Genomic DNA, 18,961 nt, shown 5'->3' with positions numbered 1-18,961 from the left:
TTATTTGAAATGTTGTTATTAATTACCACTAAGTCCCACTGGTTTAAGTATTGATAAGATGTTCATAAACATTTCTCTTAGGAAGAACAGCAATGCTAATATGTTAAGGCACAAGCTTGCAGACTTTTGCTCTTGTAAACAGTGCTCACTCTAACAGGATTATTTGCTTGTAGAAGAACTGCTCCTAAATAAGCATCAGTGAGATGGAATGCTTTTGGAAGTGTGGCAAGACTTTATGTACAAGAAAAAAAAAAAAAGTAACTTATTAATGTTCTATCCTGAGAGCTACATTTTTCTGCTTGTTCTTCTGCTCATGCTACCTCTTCTCTAGACTTAACTATCTCTTCCTTCATGTTTTTGTATTTTATCATCCGTAGGCAGCAAACTGTCTGCATTTCTGATTAGTTTTATTACACATTTTTCTTGTGCTGTTCCTTTTACCACCAGTGTCTTTTTCTTTTATGGTGGCTTGTGGACACTGCAAAGAAAGAAGAATAGGCTTTATTACAGAAGAAATGAGGAAAAAAAAAAAAAAAAAGAGCATAATTTCTGGTATCCTTTCTACAGGGGAACCAGTCCTTTTCAAGTTGTTTCTGTAACCTCTCATTTTTGTTTCTTTTTTCTCAGCTTACGTCTCTTTTTTCTATTTTTTGTTATGTTGGTCTTTTCCTTGTTTGTTTCACATTCTCATAATTGCAGTTTCCTATGTTTTGCCCTTATATTTACCAGTATATGAGAAAAGCCAAGAGTCAAACTGTGGGTCCTTCTAATGCTTTCTCGTTACATACTACCTGAGTATCTGTATCAGCTTCTTGCTATTGGCTTCTTTCTGCATTGGCAAGAACATGCAACAGTGAGATTAGATGCAGAACTAATAAATCTTTTGTGTTTAGACATAAAGCTGTACAGATTTGCTGTTGCAGATAATTTTTTTTCTCTGCTCAACTTTGAGCCAACAGCGTATCTGTTTTCTCCTTTTTTCCCTATAGTGGTTTCTATATTTGTAGCAGTTCTTTCTTAATGCACTTCAAAAATTTCATTGAATGCTTTGGGTTTTGTATTATGTTGCATCTTTTCCATTGATACTAGTTGACATTAGATGAGTAATTACTTGTAACTTCAAAAAAATGTACTTTGTGTTGTTTAATATTACTTGTTCACAGCATCCGTTCTGTCCTTCTTTAATTCCTTTTTTTTTTTTTTTGAACTTAAGTTACTTCTTTCTTGAACTGTTTCTTCTAAATATATGATGGATAATTTTTCCCCGATGAAATTCTCATTTGCATTTGACTGGTCTGTACTTAACAGTCTTTTTTTTTTTTTTTTTTTTTTTTGCTAGATAAATATTAATGGCACACAGATCATGTGGAGTTCCTGCTGTTGTCTAGCTTTTCATTTTCTGCTTTTTTGGCTGATGTTCTGATTAGACTCTGGAAAATAGGCCCAAAAGCTACTTTCATACAAGCCAATAGAATATATCTTAAAATATACTAAGGTAATACACCAGAAATTGCAAGGCTTGGGACCAAACTCCTAGCCTACAAGTTGTTATTGTTAGTTATTTTTTGTTCTTTGTTTCAGAACACAGACTTTATGAATTTTATTTGGCCTTTTTGGTTCAGGGAGATAGTAATTGTGGATGTCAGGAGAATGAAATTACTAAAGTGCAGTCGATGCAGTGTACCTGATGAAATCCATCTGACTTCATTGCCTAGTCTAGTTATACAGGACAGAATGTGAGAGGGAGTCACTGATGGGGCAAGCCCAACTTTTTGAATAAATCTATAGCCAGTGCTGAGTTTAGTCCTGCTGTGGCTGTGCTGCCACCAGGTCCTGAGTAGTTTTGAGCAACACCACCAAAATCAATGCAACTCCTAATTTCCTTTTCAGATAGCCTGCAACAACTTCACCACCTTGTTACTTAGTATAAATTGTATTTATTTAAATGATGGATTTTTTTTTAGATCAGCAGTTTTGTAAAGCATTTAGCTCTGACTTTATCAACTTAACACATACTGTTTAGGAGGAAATGGGAAAGAAAAGTTTTTTTCTCTTTAAATTACATATGGCAAAAAGTTCTTAAGACATAACTTCTTAAGACATTTTGAACAAATGTTCGTATTTAATTAGGGGAAAAAAAACACACTAGAGCTGCTTGCCTTTTTAGAGAGGTATAGTGCCAATTTCATTCTGTCAGTCAACTCAGGTTGGAAAGAAATGATTTTAAAGAGGGATTTCATTTCCTGTGAAGTCTTAAGTAATTCTGTGTATGTGGTTGGGTAAGTGTGGGAAGCTAGCATATGGGATTGGGGGAAAACATGGATCAGTGAAAATTATCATATGGGAGAATTCATACCATGGTCTTCAAAATCAAGACAAGCTTCTTTGGAGCTTTGCCAGGAGTTAATACTTCATGTAGGATTCTCTGTGCAGTTGTTTCTTTAATGAATACTGCAAAATATGCAAGATGACAAAGTACAAGAATTTTGAATACAAGTAAAAACACAGCTGACACCAAAGCACGAGGCTTGTTAATATAAAGGCGTTTGGCCACTATTTCCATGATGTTTACCTATTTCTGGGATAAAAACCTTCACATTGTAGAGTGAATCCCTTGAGTGGCCTGATTAGTGAGGTAACTAAGAGATGTTCTTCTTACTCAGTTGCTTCCGAAAAGAAATGGACCAGTAGTTGCTTCATGAAGTAGGTGTTTTTTTTTAATTCTTGGATGCTTATGTATGGATAATCTCTTATTTTATGTGAGCTTTATTTGTCTCTTTTAGGTTCATTTGAAAGTAAGTGGTCATGGAAGAGGCTCCAAAAGCAATAATTATATTCAGAGTTGATTAAAAATAGGTGCATTTGAAGTTCCTTGATCCACCTAGTAGTAAAGGTAGCTGATAAACTTCCATGTCAGTATTTGCTACAGCAACGAGAAATTTCTGGACAAGTTCTAAGTTTGATTCTATAAGCTGAGAATGCTTTAGGGTAGCTGTTACAATTAGAGGAAAAAGCTTCCCAAATTCTTTTTTTTTTGGTAAGGCTTTCCTTGCCTCATCTTACCTTCTGTCTTTTTTTTCAGAGGAGGTTTACAGTTTGAAGAGTATTCATAGGAAAGGAAAGGCAGCTTTGCAAAATGTCTATTTTGCTGTTAAAGAAACAAGAATATTTGTCATGTTTTTCTAGTAAGATTTCCTTGTGGAGTGCAAAGCTCTGTGTAATGCCTTATTTTCTACTGAGCTTGGGAAAAGTTCAAGTACTCTTTTTCCCTTAAAACTTCTGAAGAGTAGTGCTGGGATATAGAGACGTTTTACACTTCTGAATTCAAGAGGCTTCAGGGAAGGTGTGGCAATTGCACGGCTTCGCAAATGGGTAAAAATCTTCACTTTTCTGCTTTCTGAAAGGAAGATAAAGCTTCTCGAGCTTCAGGAGCTGTTTGGGCATCCAAGAGAAGATAGAATTATGAGAGGCTGAGCTTTGGAGAGGACTCCCAGCCCATGTTGGGATGGGAACATGCATCATCTTTGGCCCTATTTCATGTATAGGATTAGGAAGTGGGCTTTATACTTCTGACTGTTGTAGGAAGCATGGAAGTTCATTGAGCTTCTTAAAATCTGTAGGCAGTCCACAACGTTGTTTAAATTTGTTTGTAGTGTAGCTAGTCAGTCATCTCTTTTTTTTTTTTTTTTTTTTTTTTTTTCAGTCATTTTACTGTAAATCAGTCTAAGGAGTCCTGAAGCTCACATCCTAAACACAGCGTATAGTATTGAAAAACAGGGCCTGTGTCCTTACTAAATGGAATGCTTATACCACTTCTTGTTCTGAGCTACAATGAGGAAAAATTTTAAGGCAAAACTCTAGGGAAAAAATACTGAACAGTAACGGGAGCTTGAGTTTTATGGGTCTGTTGAACTCTGCTTATAGAGGGTACCTTACTTTGAAGTGACTTAGGAATAGTTACTTAGATGCAGTTGATAGATTTTATGAACAAAATAGGTCATCATTTAAATATGTCAGGTATGATTTGGAAAGCCAGAGCGCAGCCAGTCTCAGCCCATGCCAAATGACTGACTTGCCTGTATGCACTACTGTGACGTACAGAGGGGGCAAGGCAAAGAATCAAGTCCCCCTTTCTGAGCCTTCAAATGTTTATGGTTGTTGGGCTGTATTATCTGTAGGGTATAATGCTTCCTAAAAGCCTAGTGAAAACAGTGCAAGAACGACTCATCTCTCCTGGAGCCTTGCGTAGTAACAAAACTGCTTTAACTGATGTTACGTGTTGTAGATAGCTCTGTCCCATTCTGTTCTGATTTCAGAATTTCACTCATTTTCACTTCTTTCTAAACAATACTTGTTTTGCATTACATCCTTTTCCATTTTTAATCTCAATGATGTTTTGGTGTATTTTTCTTACACTGTATTTTCTACCACCATTGTTGGTGTTCTTTTTATTTATTATTCTACTTGTTTTCTTTGCAATGCAATCACAGGAAGTCAGTTACAGCTTAAATGGTAGACAAAGGAGAAACCAAATAAAATTTGTTTCTCCTTCACTAACCACCAAAGATCTTCCAGTGCGATTTTTACACAGGTAGAAACTGTTGGTGCTTGTCCCTTCAGTACAGTTCTGTCTAATTTAGAAATAGACACTTGACTGTACTGATGCTGGAGGATATTTTCAGTAAGAATCAACTGTTAAATAGTTAAGTTTTACTTGGGCCATAGTTTGCAACTGATGATATAAATGTGACGTGATAAATCTCTCCAGATGGTACTTTGGTAATTAGAAGAGTAAATGGGAAGAAATGTAGGATCCTGGTAATACACACACACTGAGAGAAATTCTGTGAAAAGATTTTCAGGTAAAGAGCAGGTTGTTTTCATTTTAGCTTGTTTTTAAGCTTGAAATGGGCTTGTTGTATTAATTTAAACTTGGTTTAGAGAAGGTTCTTGCTTGATGAGTTTCTATGATGCCTATAATTAAGCAACATTTACAGGTAACTGAACAGCACGTGCTATGGGACTTCTGAAAACCTTTTTTACACCAAATGCACAAATAGAAAAACTTCAAGCTGAAAATTTTGTTGGTAGCTTTGTGTAGAGGTATGCAGATGTACTGTACGGTATGTACTGCATTAGGCACTCAGTCTAGTGAGATGTTTCTGAATGCCATCAGTACAGGTAACGTTAAATGATTGTGACCTAAAAGTACATGAACTCAAACTTGAAAGCAAGAAAAATCATGAAAGCTAATGGTATTAGCCTCTGGTTGTTTGAGCATTTTGGCTGAATAGGTAGCAGCATAGAATTTAAATAAGTATTCATATTGCGTTAGTATTGATGAAGTGTTACAGGTGATCTCCATTTACAAACAAATGTAACCAGACTTTTACAAAAAAAAATCTTATATAAAGTTACATGCAGAATTCAGCGGTTCTTACCGTAGAGTCTCCGTCGAGTAACGCAGAACTTATTTGTATGCTTTTTATCATGTTAAGTATTTTCTTTTTGGTAGACCTGCTATATTTGTGATGAGCAAGGCAGAGAAAGTAAAGCAGCCTCTGGTGCTTGCATGACGTGTAATAAACATGGATGCCGACAAGCTTTTCACGTAACGTGGTAAGTGTATTTTATTATTTAACATCTCTGAAAGAGTTTTCTAGAAAGAATCAATTGTATACTATGTAGTAAACTCTTTCTTTACTCAAAAACATTCTAAATAAATACAGTAAAGTGGCTTGTGTTGAAATACCTATCTCTGAGAATTTACTAACTATATGACAGTGGTAGCATATACATCTACGCATTGCTGTGAGCTGCAAAAGCTGTCTGATAAGACACCCTTGCGTTGGATTAAATACTCTGTGCTCTTGTGAACAAGGTTTAGTGTTTCTTGTTCTATGGTGGTTTTTTTCTGATGATGTTTTATAGGATACAGGAATGTGAAGACATTGCTTACCTGCTAGCTGATTTGATGTTTACTTTGGGTTAGGCAGTGGAAAGAATGTTGAAATATACATAAAAATGCAGTAAAGTGACTGCTGCTGGTATAGATTTCCAAGCATTTTAGGGTAATTCACTTCACTAGCTTTATCTAGATGGTACACATCCATCCTGAACTATTCATTTAGGTTTCATCTATAGCTGCTGGATAAAAACAGCCGTGTCCATCTGATTCATTCTCCTTCAAGATACTGTGGATGGCAAGCATTCAGGAGATGGTTGTCTCTATAGGTTTCTAAAAAGAGGATGGATAATAAGATGAAACCTCATGTAAAAGGAGACGAAGGGAATTCTACCCCAAGATTTCCAGGGGTTATTTGTTTTTTCAAATTCAGATGAAGCTATTTTATAATAGATAGCAGATTTACACAGGCTATCTGGGTACATTATCTATGAATTTACTCATCTGCTTTATGAGTGCCCCAGTATGCTTCATCATTTCTGTGTGCTAGCTCAATCAGGGAAATGGTATTTGCACACCTACTTCAATGTGTTTTCTTCAGTGTAATCAAGAGATACTTTGAATGCCATGTGCAGATGACGTTCTGATTTCTTTGTAACTCTGCACATCCTCATTTGCAGTCAGGGCCTCTCTGTGGTTGTGTTTTTTGATGTGTTCCCCCCTCAGTACTTGAGTATCTGGCAGGATGTTGAGGTCTTAATTCATAACCATCTAATCTCTCATTAAATGTCATCAATGTCAAGTTTGGTTTTATGGTGACAATGGATTTTTCTCCTGAAAACTTGTTTACCATGTAGAGAGGTTACATATGAATGTATCATCTACTGTATTTTTTCCAAAATGATGTTATCAGTGAGTGTAAAAAGAACATGAGAATTGTGTTCAAAATGAAAATACCATTCCTAATCTTAACATTTCTTAGGTTTTTATTTAGTTGTGAACAGGTATGTAACAAAATATCTAGCCAGAGAGTTTTATTACTGTGGATATTGAAAGGCTTCTGTAATGTTTATAACAGGGCAGGAAAATGTGAAAACTACAGAAAGGAGAGGTCCAGGGCAAGGTGTGTCAGTTTTGAGTTGACAAAACTAATGTCTGAAGAAGAATGAGCTTGAGCCCATCCATTTTTGTATGAGGAGCTTAGAATGGCAAATCATAGCTTAAAGAGATCCTGCTAAATGTTTTCTGTAGCTGGTATCTGCTGTAGGTGTGCATGTATTTAGTAGACAGGATCTCTGGCTTGCCCAAGAACGTAATGTGTAAATAAGGGGACAATGACTTTTAAAAGCAATGAAAATAAGCTTCTGTATATGTTGTTCTTTAGTTTAAATACTTGCTTGCATCATTCTGACTGTAACTTTGCATTATTATGCTAATTAAAGTGATGCAGAAAATGAAACTGAATACTTGTTTTTTCAATATCGAAGTTGGCTTTGGTACAGAAAATAAATCAACATTACAAATGGTGCAAAGCAAATTTGATTTGAAAAATGTAGTAGAATGAGGTAATATTAACCCAGGGAAAGTGATATTATAAGTCATTTTCTTTTAAAAAAAGAAATTAACCTGCCACAGTCTTTTAAACCAATAAAATAGGGTTTGATTTATTATGTCATTGAAGTTCTATTAAAAAAAAAAAAAAAGTAATTTTCCTGGTAGAGCGTAGAAGGATATATGCAACTTTAGAAAAAAAGTCTTCTTTGGATGCACCGTACAGGCTAGGTTTTTTTTAAACAAACACAAACAAAAACAGTAACAACAAAACCCTGTTCTTTCTTGACTTGAATTTGAGCTAATAAGCAGCAAACAGTTGACAAGGATTGGTTTATTTACTTGTGGGAGTAGCTGCATAATAAATGTAAATTCAAGCTATACATTTGTGTGAGTAGCTTATAGACTTAGGAAAAAAGTATCATGTCTAAATATAAACCACAACTTTTTCACTGGACTGCAAAATTGGGTAGGGTGCTGGCGTGCTGGTACAAGTCACTTAGGTTGAAATCTCTTCTATTAAATGCAGATGCAAGTATCTGTACGTTATCAGCTGTGATGCTTTGGTACAAGCTGATGTTGTTTGATTTATTTTACTTTTAGTGCACAGTTTGCAGGACTTCTTTGTGAAGAAGAAGGCAATGGTGCAGATAACGTCCAATACTGTGGCTACTGTAAATACCATTTTAGTAAGCTGGTAAGTATTGGTTATGTTCTGTTACTAAATGGCACTAACTTGTTGTTTCACTCTGAATTGCCATTAACACTAGCAATAATGTTTTCATGCATCTCAGAAAGTAGATTGGATTTTTCTACAACAATGTTTTAATTGCCATTATAGAAGTACTAGCTAGAAATGTTTTTGTAAGTGGTTACTTTTCTAAATAGGTGTTTTTTCCCCCCTCTGCAGAAGTAGCATGCACAGTAGTTTTTAGGGTGTTTTCTAATATATACTAGTAGTAGATTTTTATACTTTAAAAATATCTGATTTCCTTAAATTCCTGTAATGTTTTCCTTTGCTATTTTTTTCAGTTGGCTTCTAGCAATTTAGTCCATTTTAGAACAATCTAGAAAATATTTTTTTTCCTTGCTGTCCTGTATATTGAAATATAAAGAAGGCCTCAATTTCTTTTTCCTTCTGTCACTCTATTTTTACTGTTTTTCCTTTTGTGCTGTCTCCACTGTGTAGTCAGTGGATATTCCCTAACTAGTAGTTCTCCAAAACACAACCTCAAGGAAGTGACTTGAGGTTTATGTTTTTTTTGTATTTTTTTTTTTTTTTTAAAAAGAAGAAGAAAAAAAACAAACACCTTTGACATTCCTCAGTTATTTCAGTAGATTCTTGAGCTACTTAGACCTCTTGAGCTTTTCATTTCACTTCTTAACACCAATTTAACCGTTCCAGATGTGTGTGTGTGTGTATGTGAAGGATGTATATGTGAATATTGACCTATGAAAATTAAATATACATGTATAGACTTAAATTCATATGCAACTGTAAATATGGTTAAACATGTTGCTTACTTGTGGAAAGAGTGGAATATTTGAGACTTCTGAACAAGTTGCAGTGAGGTAAAAACAGGGTCAGTGAGTCGTTTTAGATTTCTAGAAGATAAGCTTGGTGAGGTTAGCTCTGTGCTCTTGTGAATATTGATGAGTTTGCTTCATAATGAAGATAAGTCAGGGCTTTCCAGATCCTATCTAAGCTAAGACTTTTTTTAAAAAATCTTGAGCGAGGTATATAAAAAGAACAAAAAAGGTGTTTATTACTTAGCAGTGAAGGCAAACTCTTATTACACTATTTCGTGTTTGATTTGAATGTGCCAGTGCAGCTGTGATCGAAAAACACGTATGATTATTCAAAATGTAAGATTAATGAGCAAGACGCAGCTTAATATTTGACATATAATTAGTTAACTTTCCATTATGAAACCGTAAGAGCAGTAAAGACTGGCAAGATCACGTTAGTGTTCTAGTGTTTCTTGAGGGATATTTTAACTGTTGATGCCTGGCAAATGCAGGTATTTATTATCTGTTACTGATGATGGTGGATGGGGTGTACCTACTGTACCACTGAAAACTTTGGAATAGCACTGACTTGAAATTCTTTATGCTACCTCAGTTATGATACAATAATTTACACGTTTTAGGCACTGGCTAACATGAAATATTTCTAGTCTCAGACTAAGCTCTCAAATGTTATGGAAATGCAGGCAATTATGTGCACTGCCTGTAAATGCATACATGACCATAGCACCCTGCGGTTTTTGTAAACAATTTAAATGAAAATATTGCAGAGAGGTCACTTGAATAATAAATTATGAAGCCATAAAACAACTCTCAGATTATATTTTAGGCATGTGGCAGTGTTAGCATTGTGGCTTCAGGTGATACTCGTTTGAGCAGCAACTTTTCTATTTTTGAAAACCTTTGAACTTTTGGAAGGTGGTATGTCTCATTTCTTTGTTGGAAGCATATTTTGCATAGGAGATCTAAAAGTCAGTATGAGGGTAGACTTAAGAATAGGATGTACAACGGGCAGTCCTGTTAATTGTACTCATGTTGGTTATTTCTTGGGTTTTCACTAACTGAGGTTTTTGTTTCTTCAAGCAGTAAGGCATTTTATCAGTTGAAATGCTTTATATTTTTTTATTTATTCAAATGATTCCTTTTTTATATCCATAAATATGTTTTCTCTTTTTAGAAAAAGAGCAAACGGGGATCTAATAGGTCATATGATCAAAGTTTAAGTGATTCTTCCTCTCACTCTCAGGATAAACATCATGAGAAGGAGAAAAAAGTAAGTGGATTTGTCGTTGCTAATTATGTGGCACATCTGCTTAATAGTAGCACTTTCTGATAAACATTTAAATAACTTTTGCTGAAAGGCATGAAGGAAATTTTGTTCCTGGAGCACTGAATAACACAGATGACAAGCTAGAGGTGCTAGGGTCCAATGAGGAAACATCTTCAGGCGCATTTGTACATGCTCCTTCATTTTCCTGTTTATTGTTTCAGTGTGCATCCCAAAACCAACATCTGTTGGGAAGGTTGTTTCCACATAGCTTCCTTTGATTTAGTTTTTCCCATAGAAATCTTTTTGTTTTAGTCTTTGTGACTAAGTGGGAAAGAAAAAAGGGAGTAGACATTTTAGGAAATGTATGGGCAGTGAGGTGCATCTAATTCATTACGTTTTTATCTGTTGCACCTCTTCTCGTATCAAAGAAGTGACATCTGTTGTTCACACATCTTAGTGGTACTGGTGGTCATGCCTGCTGTCACAGCAGAATACTTTGTCGGTCACCAGGGAATCTTCTGGTGAGGGTGCAAAGACCATAGCTAATCACTAACTTCTTGTCAGTGGCAGATTCTTTCAAGAATTTAAATTCATATTAAGAAAAAATAAATTGTGATGATTATTAGTTTAACACAAATTTGCATTGCATCTTTGTTTATCCTCCTTTCTGAGAATACATGCAAATCTGCTCACCTGCTTACATTCTTTACAGCTAACTTAATAACTTTTCTGAGTATGGGTGGTCTTAATTTTGTATTATTAAAAAGCATAACATGAAAATTTGAAATAAAAAATATACGTTGACCAAATATGTGCTGTATGGAGGAGCTATATTTATAGTCACAAGGAATTTAATAACATATATCCGTCTTTGGGCCCTTGGTCTCCTTAGAGACTTTTACAATTTACAACAAATTACATTTGTTTCCTCTGGATGTATGTTAATCTTCATTTTTCTATGATAACCTTCTAAAAAGTGTCTTTAGGTCTTTTTAATAGTTTAGGTGAATATTTCTATATTAATCTGTCAGTAAAGGAGTGTATGCATTGTGATGTAGTTGTACCTCTAAATGTAACTTCGTGACCAACAATAATAAAAGTATGTGGTTCTTGGCAATTTTTTCTTAGCAAAATGGAGTTAGAAGGAAACAGTTTTGAGTTACAGATGACAATTACCTGCAAGTTAAAAACTTACTAATATTTGCTTTACTTTTTTCTTCATTTGCTTAATCTTTCACCACTGTTGTATTGCTGGTCATGTTTTGTTAAAATACATTGCATGGGTTTTCACTCGCATTGGCAAAACCTTAAAGTTGAATTTGAAGAAACAAAGTTGGTGTTGAGTGGAAGTACTGTGCTTCTGATAACAAAATACCTGTAAAATTTTTCAGGAACGCCTGGGGGGGTCTTTCTTACAGAGTGTGTTTGGCCAATGCATCTGCATTCTGCTAACTGCTTGGCTTCTCCAGCACTGGGGTCTTCTAGAAATAGTTAATGGACTTTGCGTTGGCAAGTCCTGGCCTTTTGCTGCAGCTCTGAGAAGCTTTCCATAAATGAGATTAAATTTCTGGAGTATCTATGAAAGGTAGAAGATTGCATGATCTGCAAGATCAAGTGAAGCAGTGCAGTTGGCATTACCCTTGAATTGACATTCAGAGGTTCTTATGGCATGTTACAGCGTGTTCACTTAAGTTTAATTTGCTTTATATGTTGTGTAATGAGGCAGTGTTCTGTCACTAAGGCACCAATTGGTACAAGAAGTTGCAATTTGACTTATTCTATGGTTAAGGAATGATCTGTGCTTTGGAAAATACTGGTCTTCGCTCAGTGGAACTGCTATGGTATTGGGAGCTCATTCTCTTGGTAAAGTTGACTACCTTCTGCAAGTGATGTCTCATTTTGATGTACTGTGTATTTGATATACTGTATCTTGGAGGAGAAAAATCATTATTTAGGGTGACTTTTCTTATTTCCTCTTCTGCAAATCCATTTGGAATCTCAATTGTTGTCATATTGGAGTAAATGTGTGTATCTTTTATTTTGTATAGAAGTTTTAGGGAGGGTGTTTTTCTTCTCCCATTAAGAGCACACAGATTTATTTGTACTTTTTCTTTCATATTTGTAGTTTGGAAATTTTCTGAGAAACTATCCATTGGTTGCATATAAAATTGCCATAAGAATAGTTTGGTCTGAAAATATCTGTGTGGGTAGCTGTCATTTTTGTAAATAAACTCTGAGTTGAAAGGATGTGTTTTTTTCATAATACGTATGAGTCTCTTCTGGGCATTGCTTATAAGATCGATGGCAACTATATAAGGGTTATATACTCTAATAATAAGAGTAAAACCCCAAAAACTTGGATGTTATTTAATTGTTGTGAGGAATTTGAAATTATAAATTAATTAGCTTAGTTGCTGCCTGATTAGTCTGCTGCACTAAAAATGGATAGTTGCTATGGGAGAGAGGTTCTTCAGAAATGATTACAGATGAAACTTTTGGTAGTACATCGTTTGACATCCTGTTATAATATCCATTTTGTCAGTGCCCAGGTGTTTACCTCAATTTTTTTTTTGAGGAAAAACTTAGTCAACGTGAGGCTGTGGAAGAACACCTTATTCCTGGTGTTGCTGATAGCTTTATCTTTGGAAGGGAATGAAACAGGAATTTTAAATGTGTCTGGGATGCATCTCTGCATAAAAGAAATGCTTTATTAAAGTAACACATAAGAAGTGCCACATGAAAGTGGCAGAAGTGCCACTTACATGAAAATTAAACAAGTTTGCTGGCATTATACGTTTATGAATTCTAAAAAATGTTCTTTTTGCAGCTGAATTAAATAAAAGTCTGTTTGTACCAGGAGTGCTTTGGTCTGGGTGGATGAGGAAGGGAAAATTTAAAATTCTTTGCTGTGATAGGGTATTAGTCTTTGTAAACTATTAAAAAATAATAATCCACGGATGGCAAAATTCTGAAACACTTTTCTGAAGAAATTCTGCTTACAGGGATTTTCAATTTCTTTAAAGTAAAGACAAGCTTTGTGTATTAGTTCTGACATGGCTGAGTGATGCAGGGAAGGACTTGAGAGAAGAGCATTAGCTTCTAGTTGTTTGTTTCTTTTGTAAAGCTCTTTCACTGTGGCTTTTGTGGGAGTTCTGAGAGGAATACTCAGTGTCAGAATTTTGAATAGATCTCTACTATAGTTTGTTTGTTTGTTTGTTTGTTTTTCTCCACACGCAGTAAACAAGAGCTGTGGTTTTATAAAGAAAAACCACTTTGCTACTCCAGATCTCTTCGTGACCTTTCAGGGATCAACCAAAATACATTCAGTTAAAAATAGCCATTATATACTTCAGGTATTATTAGATGTTAATTTTATTTATTTTCTTCATTATGTGTGTTATTATGACATTATTTAATTTCATCAACAGCTTCAAAAACTTTGAAGTAGACTTTTTGAGAGATTGTGATTTTTGATCTTCAAGTTCAGTGTGTTGGAGCATCCTTTGCTTAACTCCCTACTGGTGGAACTCTGCCACGTTATAAGATAGAGGAGAGGTGCTTGGAACAACGGGGGTAAAAAGTAAGCTGAAATTGGATGCAACTTGGATATTTCTTGCTTGAGAAAATTATGCAATGTAGTTTGTCTTAATTGGAAAACTAAATGACACCTGAACATTAAAAATTGGTCATTATAGGTCATAGGTCTGCTTGATTTTGATTCTGTTTGTTCAATATGTCTTTGTCTAAATAACAAGAGAAAGATATTTTAAATATCAAAGGAAAAATAGCTTGTCTGAGCAAGATTTGTTGTATGTTAGCCTTGTAGGGAAGTTTTGGATGGCGTTTATATTGCCAAGTTTTGAATCTGTTAATGACTGACAGTTAAAATTCTGACCATTAGCACTGTATTGAAATGAGTTTTTGGAGTCTTTTAAGTAACTGTTTCAAGGACTGGTACTTGGTAACAAGTTTTATGCCTAGAGCTGAATCGGTAGCTACCTGAATAACGGCAGCAGTACTGTTCCACCTCTTCCTGGAAACCACCCTGTGTCTATATCCTTTCACTGCTGTGACCGTAGCAGCACTGCCACTGCATTTAATTTTCCTGCTGTGGTTTATTCCGTTTAAAATGATAGTTGAATGCCTTACCTAGGGCTGTTTGTGTCAGAACAAGATAAATTAGGATTTGGACATGGGACGTGTGGACCATGGGCATCTTTCATTCTGGAATTGTTGTGGCCGTATCACTAAAAGCTTCCAGTCACTAGTAAGAGCCAAATAGGTCTTGTATTGGGGATTTGCAAGAGCTATACACAGCTTTTTATTGAACATGCTAGTTGTGATGGTGACAGCCATGGATTTACAAGCTTCAGGGATGGAAAGATGGTGCAGAAAATCCCGGAATAACAGTAGTACCAATATGAATACTCTGTGATAACACAACATTCAGATACATTGAAGTTATTTGAGGGAGTCAAAAATAGTGGTGAAAGAATGGTGATTTAGACATTCAGATGGTGTTGCTTACAGGAATCGCTAAGGGAGTTAAATTTGAAAATGTTAACTCCATGGGAACTTGGGACAGCCAAAAGCAGTAGGGGTGGTGATTTCTGTGATGGAGAAGAGGGTAAAAATGGAATACTCCAAGGTCAGCCAAGCAGCTTTGTTTGAAGGGCCAAGCAGTGGTGCTTGCTGATAGCGTGCATGTGCTTTGGTAATTCCAGTGGTTAGTCTCCTGTTCTGCAGGCAGGTGAGCTGTATTCTGCGTCTGCTTCTTCATGTCCCTGTTACTGTCTTAGACTTATTCACCAAAATAACCTAACTTACTAAAACAGCAGAAAACTATCCACTTTGATTTTTTTTTCTTTTTGCTGCTATTGTAGAAGTTTGGGCTGGCACATAGAAGGTCTGAAAAACTACACAGCATGGGACAGGTGAGAGAGGGGCCAAGATTTTATTTTTATTTTTTTGTAATGGGAAACTGTTAAATGCCAAACTTCAAAACATACTTTCATGATACGAAGTACTGTTGAAACGTCTTCTGAGGAAATCGATGCATTCCAGAGACAAAAATGAATTGCAAATAAGTGTACTTACCTTTTAACAAATTAAATGATTCTTACATGTGGGAACGTTATAAATGTATGCTGTTAGGGAAAAGCTGAAGTCATCCATTCCATCTGAACTGAAAAAAGTGATCACTTGCTTAATTCAGTCTTCCTGGAGATTGAGGTCCAGCCTGGGAAACCTGGATGTGATAACACTTACTCTGTTGGTAGCAGATTAGAGCTAAATAAAATGATACAAATATATTAACTTGATATTTTGATGAGATACTTTCATTTGGTAATCTGGAAGTATGTTAAAGAAAATGAGTGGACAAGTGCTGGTCTTTGGAGTAATGTGGATACTCCAAGGTGTGAAAGAGCTTAACAGAACAAAAAATAAACAACGAAAAACCAAAGAGCTGGAACCAAACTGTATTTGTGAAATCATATTATTTAATTGTCTTGTATATCTGGTCTTTGTAGAAGAAATAGACACCATTGAGATGTGCCTTGTTGCTGTTTTTTCCCCCCCCCCCCCCCCCCCCCCCCCCAAAGAAGGCAACGAACAGGAGGTGCTGTAGAATTCCAGAACCCTTGGACCCCATTTGTTTTCTTACTTTGCAGCATGTAGTTATTTTAATTAAGAAGGTATTACATAGTTTTGTAGGTAAGAAACAAAAGCCCCAAATGAGCTGCCCCCTGGTAAATAGAGCTTTCTGATTAATCACGACGTATGAACTCTGGGTACTTTGTATTTTGTTTAGCTACATCATCAATCAGGGCTATTTGTCTTCTAGGACAAATAATACTACAGCTGCTTATGCAATGGCTGGCTGGCAATCAGACCTCATCTTTTTCTTACAGTAAGAAAGGGTTCAGGAGCTGCCTGAACCTGGTCTGATGAGCTGCCCATTTGTGAACCAGGACTGAAGGTTGCTTTGCCAGTTCTGTAGCTGGTCCCATATTTATTAATGTTCCTTACAATGTTTTTCTGCAAACTCTTGTTTTTTACAGGATGTATTCTGTTCGGAATAATTGAACTCATTCCTGTTTTTTTTTTTTTTTTTTTTTTTTAAAGAAGTTTTAGTATGTAAGGGGTATGCATGGTGTAAGGGGGTTCTGCGTGCCCTCAGTGCTCCACTTACTAGCAGCCCTATTTTCAGTCCTTTTAACGTATATTTTTTTTCCTTTTTTTTTTTTCCATCCAGTAGAGATTTGCTTTATGGTCAGACAGTTGCTGTTATTACTTTCTCTAGAATGGTGGCTTTCCATGTGGCTTTCAGGATAAATGTTTGTCTCAGGAGCTGTGGCTGACCAGAGGCCAGACAAAAAGCTCAGTGAATTGCCATGAAGGACCGGCTGTTCGTCTCTTTTTTTCTGATGGACGGAAAGATCATTGGTTTGTGTCCTTTGAGGCCAACTTGATTGAAAGCTTTCATGTTGATTAAATACTGTGGGAGTTCATATTCCTCTTGTTACTCTTCCTGTGGATCCAGAAGCGGATCTTGCTGTACTTTGTATGCGTCTTTAGGGTGAGACAAGGTGCAACTGCAAGGGCTCACCCTGTTGGGAGCTATGTCTCTTCCTCTCAGCAGGTTGCAGAAACATTTATTCTTATCTTTGTAAAATCTGGGCCTTCATTTCAAAGGTTTTCCTGCAGTGAAATTTGCCCTGCTTCTTTGATGTTATTTGCATCTGGAGTCAATTCCCATTCAGAAGTAGGGCATCTGAACTTTCGTAGAAAGAAAAAAAAAAAAAAAAAAAACAGGATGGGGGGAGAGATTATTTGTCAGAGGAGGTATAACATGAAAGGAGGAGGGAATATAGAGCTTAGGACATCAGACCTCCTGGGGTCGAGATCTTCCTATGCGAAAGGCCTGTGGGTGGGGTGCCCTGCCAGTGGCCCTCAGTGATGTCCGACTGTGCCATCTGCGAGCAGCTGGGTAACCTGTCCTAGCTCACTGCGTGTTGGTGTTTGGGTCTGGGGGAGACATTTGACGTGGTTACTCATGTTTTCTTTTATAAGATTTAAAGCATCTTCTTTACAGGTTCAAGTCTCTTCAAGCTAATGCTCCTGAACATCACCCTCCCCTTTTTTTCAATCCTTCCTTCCTCTCCCCTCTTTTTTGTATCCCTCTTTCCTTCTTCATGACAAATCCTTTTGTGTTGTGACTGCTATCAAAGTGATTTCAGTGCATTACAGAATATAATTCAGAATCTTTTTAACTGTTCTTTTGACCAGAATTCTACAGTCCTCTGCCTTTCAGACAAAAATAATGGTAGAAGTAAAACAAACAAAAACCCATGACAAAAAAAAACACACACACAAACAAAACGCTAGAAAGTCAACAGAAGAAATTGTAAAACATGTTCACTGAATTGTTTCCTGTTGTTTACTGATGGTGCTGCAATGTTTCATCTTAAAGCATTTGAAAATCTCTTTGCTCCAAAATTGTAAATGAAAAAAAATCCTTCAGGGTGATTCGAATTTCCTACTAAAGTGATGAAAATCAAATAGGAAGTGGCTTAGTTCTATTTCATAATTTCTTTCTTGAGGCTTGTTTTGGGGTTCAGTGAAATTGCTACTCAAGTTTATCTAAGCGTGTGCACTGATGGCATGGAAAGCTGGGTAACTAGCACCACTGAAATGCTTTTGAATCAACTGTGTTGTGCTTGAAACAGATTTGATGGTGACACAGGAAACTTGATGTAGTTGCTCTTGTTTTCTCCTGCTCCGTGCTTGTATTTTGGCAGGATGAGGTAGCACTTCTTGGACTGTTGCATTTAAGAAATGATTGAAATGACTGCGGTGCAGTTGAATCCTTCCTCTCTTTTTTTTTTTTTTTTTTTTTTTTCAAATTTTTACTTTCACTATCCAAAAAGCCTGAAACAAGTAATTAACTTAACACTGTCAATGCTTTATGTTGTGTTTAAAATAAATAAATAAATACATTATTTTTAGAAAGGATATGATTTTATAGCTTTTGGTATTTTGTTTGGTTCAACATAGAAAATTCATTTATAATAAAATTCATTTATTATATAAATTGTATGCACCTTTTTGGGAATGACATAGAAATAACATTTCACATTCTTATGCATGGAGGTGCCAATAGGGGAGCCAAAGCTAAAACTTTAATGTACTGTAATATCCCAACAAAAATACCGTGCAGGTGTGGAGATGCGTGAAGGCAGGAAAATTAGGTGTGGAAATACAGGAAGCAGAAAGCCATGTCTTTGTTTTTAATCTATTTTTTTTAGCTGCTTAATTGATTTATGGATATTAATGATGGTGGATTCATTAATACTGGTTATAACAGAAGAATTTCAATTTGTATAGTTTGAAAGTAAATAAAAGTATATAATTTGCTCTCATTAACACTTATCAAAATTCAAGAAAGATAAAGTGGATTACATTAAAGATGAAGCTGACCCCGGATTATGCTTTCTTTTGTAACTCACAGAAATACAAAGAGAAAGATAAACACAAGCAAAAATACAAGAAGCAGTCAGAGTCTTCGCCATCCTTGGTTCCATCTCTTACTGTAACTACAGAGAAAGTAAGTTGATGTGTTTTTCTTCTTCCACTTCAGTTACTTACGTTGAAATTTCATAATGTTATCATTCTAGTGTTTTAAAATGGCAAGGATGCTGTAGTTC

The 18,961-nt window shown here is 35.8% G+C and overlaps 1 protein-coding gene across 3 annotated transcripts in view; it reads left to right on the top strand.

Moving 5' to 3' along the window:
* The window catches only part of MLLT10 (MLLT10 histone lysine methyltransferase DOT1L cofactor), a 117,509-nt gene that overhangs the window by 32,251 nt on the left and 66,297 nt on the right, over positions 1-18,961 (top strand). For 2 of the 3 annotated variants that reach the window (XM_032181515.1, XM_032181516.1), the window contains exons 5-8: positions 5,516-5,619; positions 8,060-8,153; positions 10,161-10,256; positions 18,766-18,861. In XM_032181515.1, coding sequence (XP_032037406.1) covers positions 5,516-5,619; positions 8,060-8,153; positions 10,161-10,256; positions 18,766-18,861 — 390 coding nt within the window. Of the gene's footprint in view, positions 1-5,515; positions 5,620-8,059; positions 8,154-10,160; positions 10,257-15,136; positions 15,188-18,765; positions 18,862-18,961 lie in introns of all 3 variants that reach the window. The other variant, XM_032181513.1, reaches the window with a different exon arrangement.

This window comes from Aythya fuligula, chromosome 2 (assembly GCF_009819795.1).
Source record: "Aythya fuligula isolate bAytFul2 chromosome 2, bAytFul2.pri, whole genome shotgun sequence".
Taxonomy (NCBI): domain Eukaryota; kingdom Metazoa; phylum Chordata; class Aves; order Anseriformes; family Anatidae; genus Aythya; species Aythya fuligula.
The sequence above is the reverse complement of the archived record's forward strand: the minus strand, read 5'-3'. Positions and strand labels throughout refer to the sequence as shown.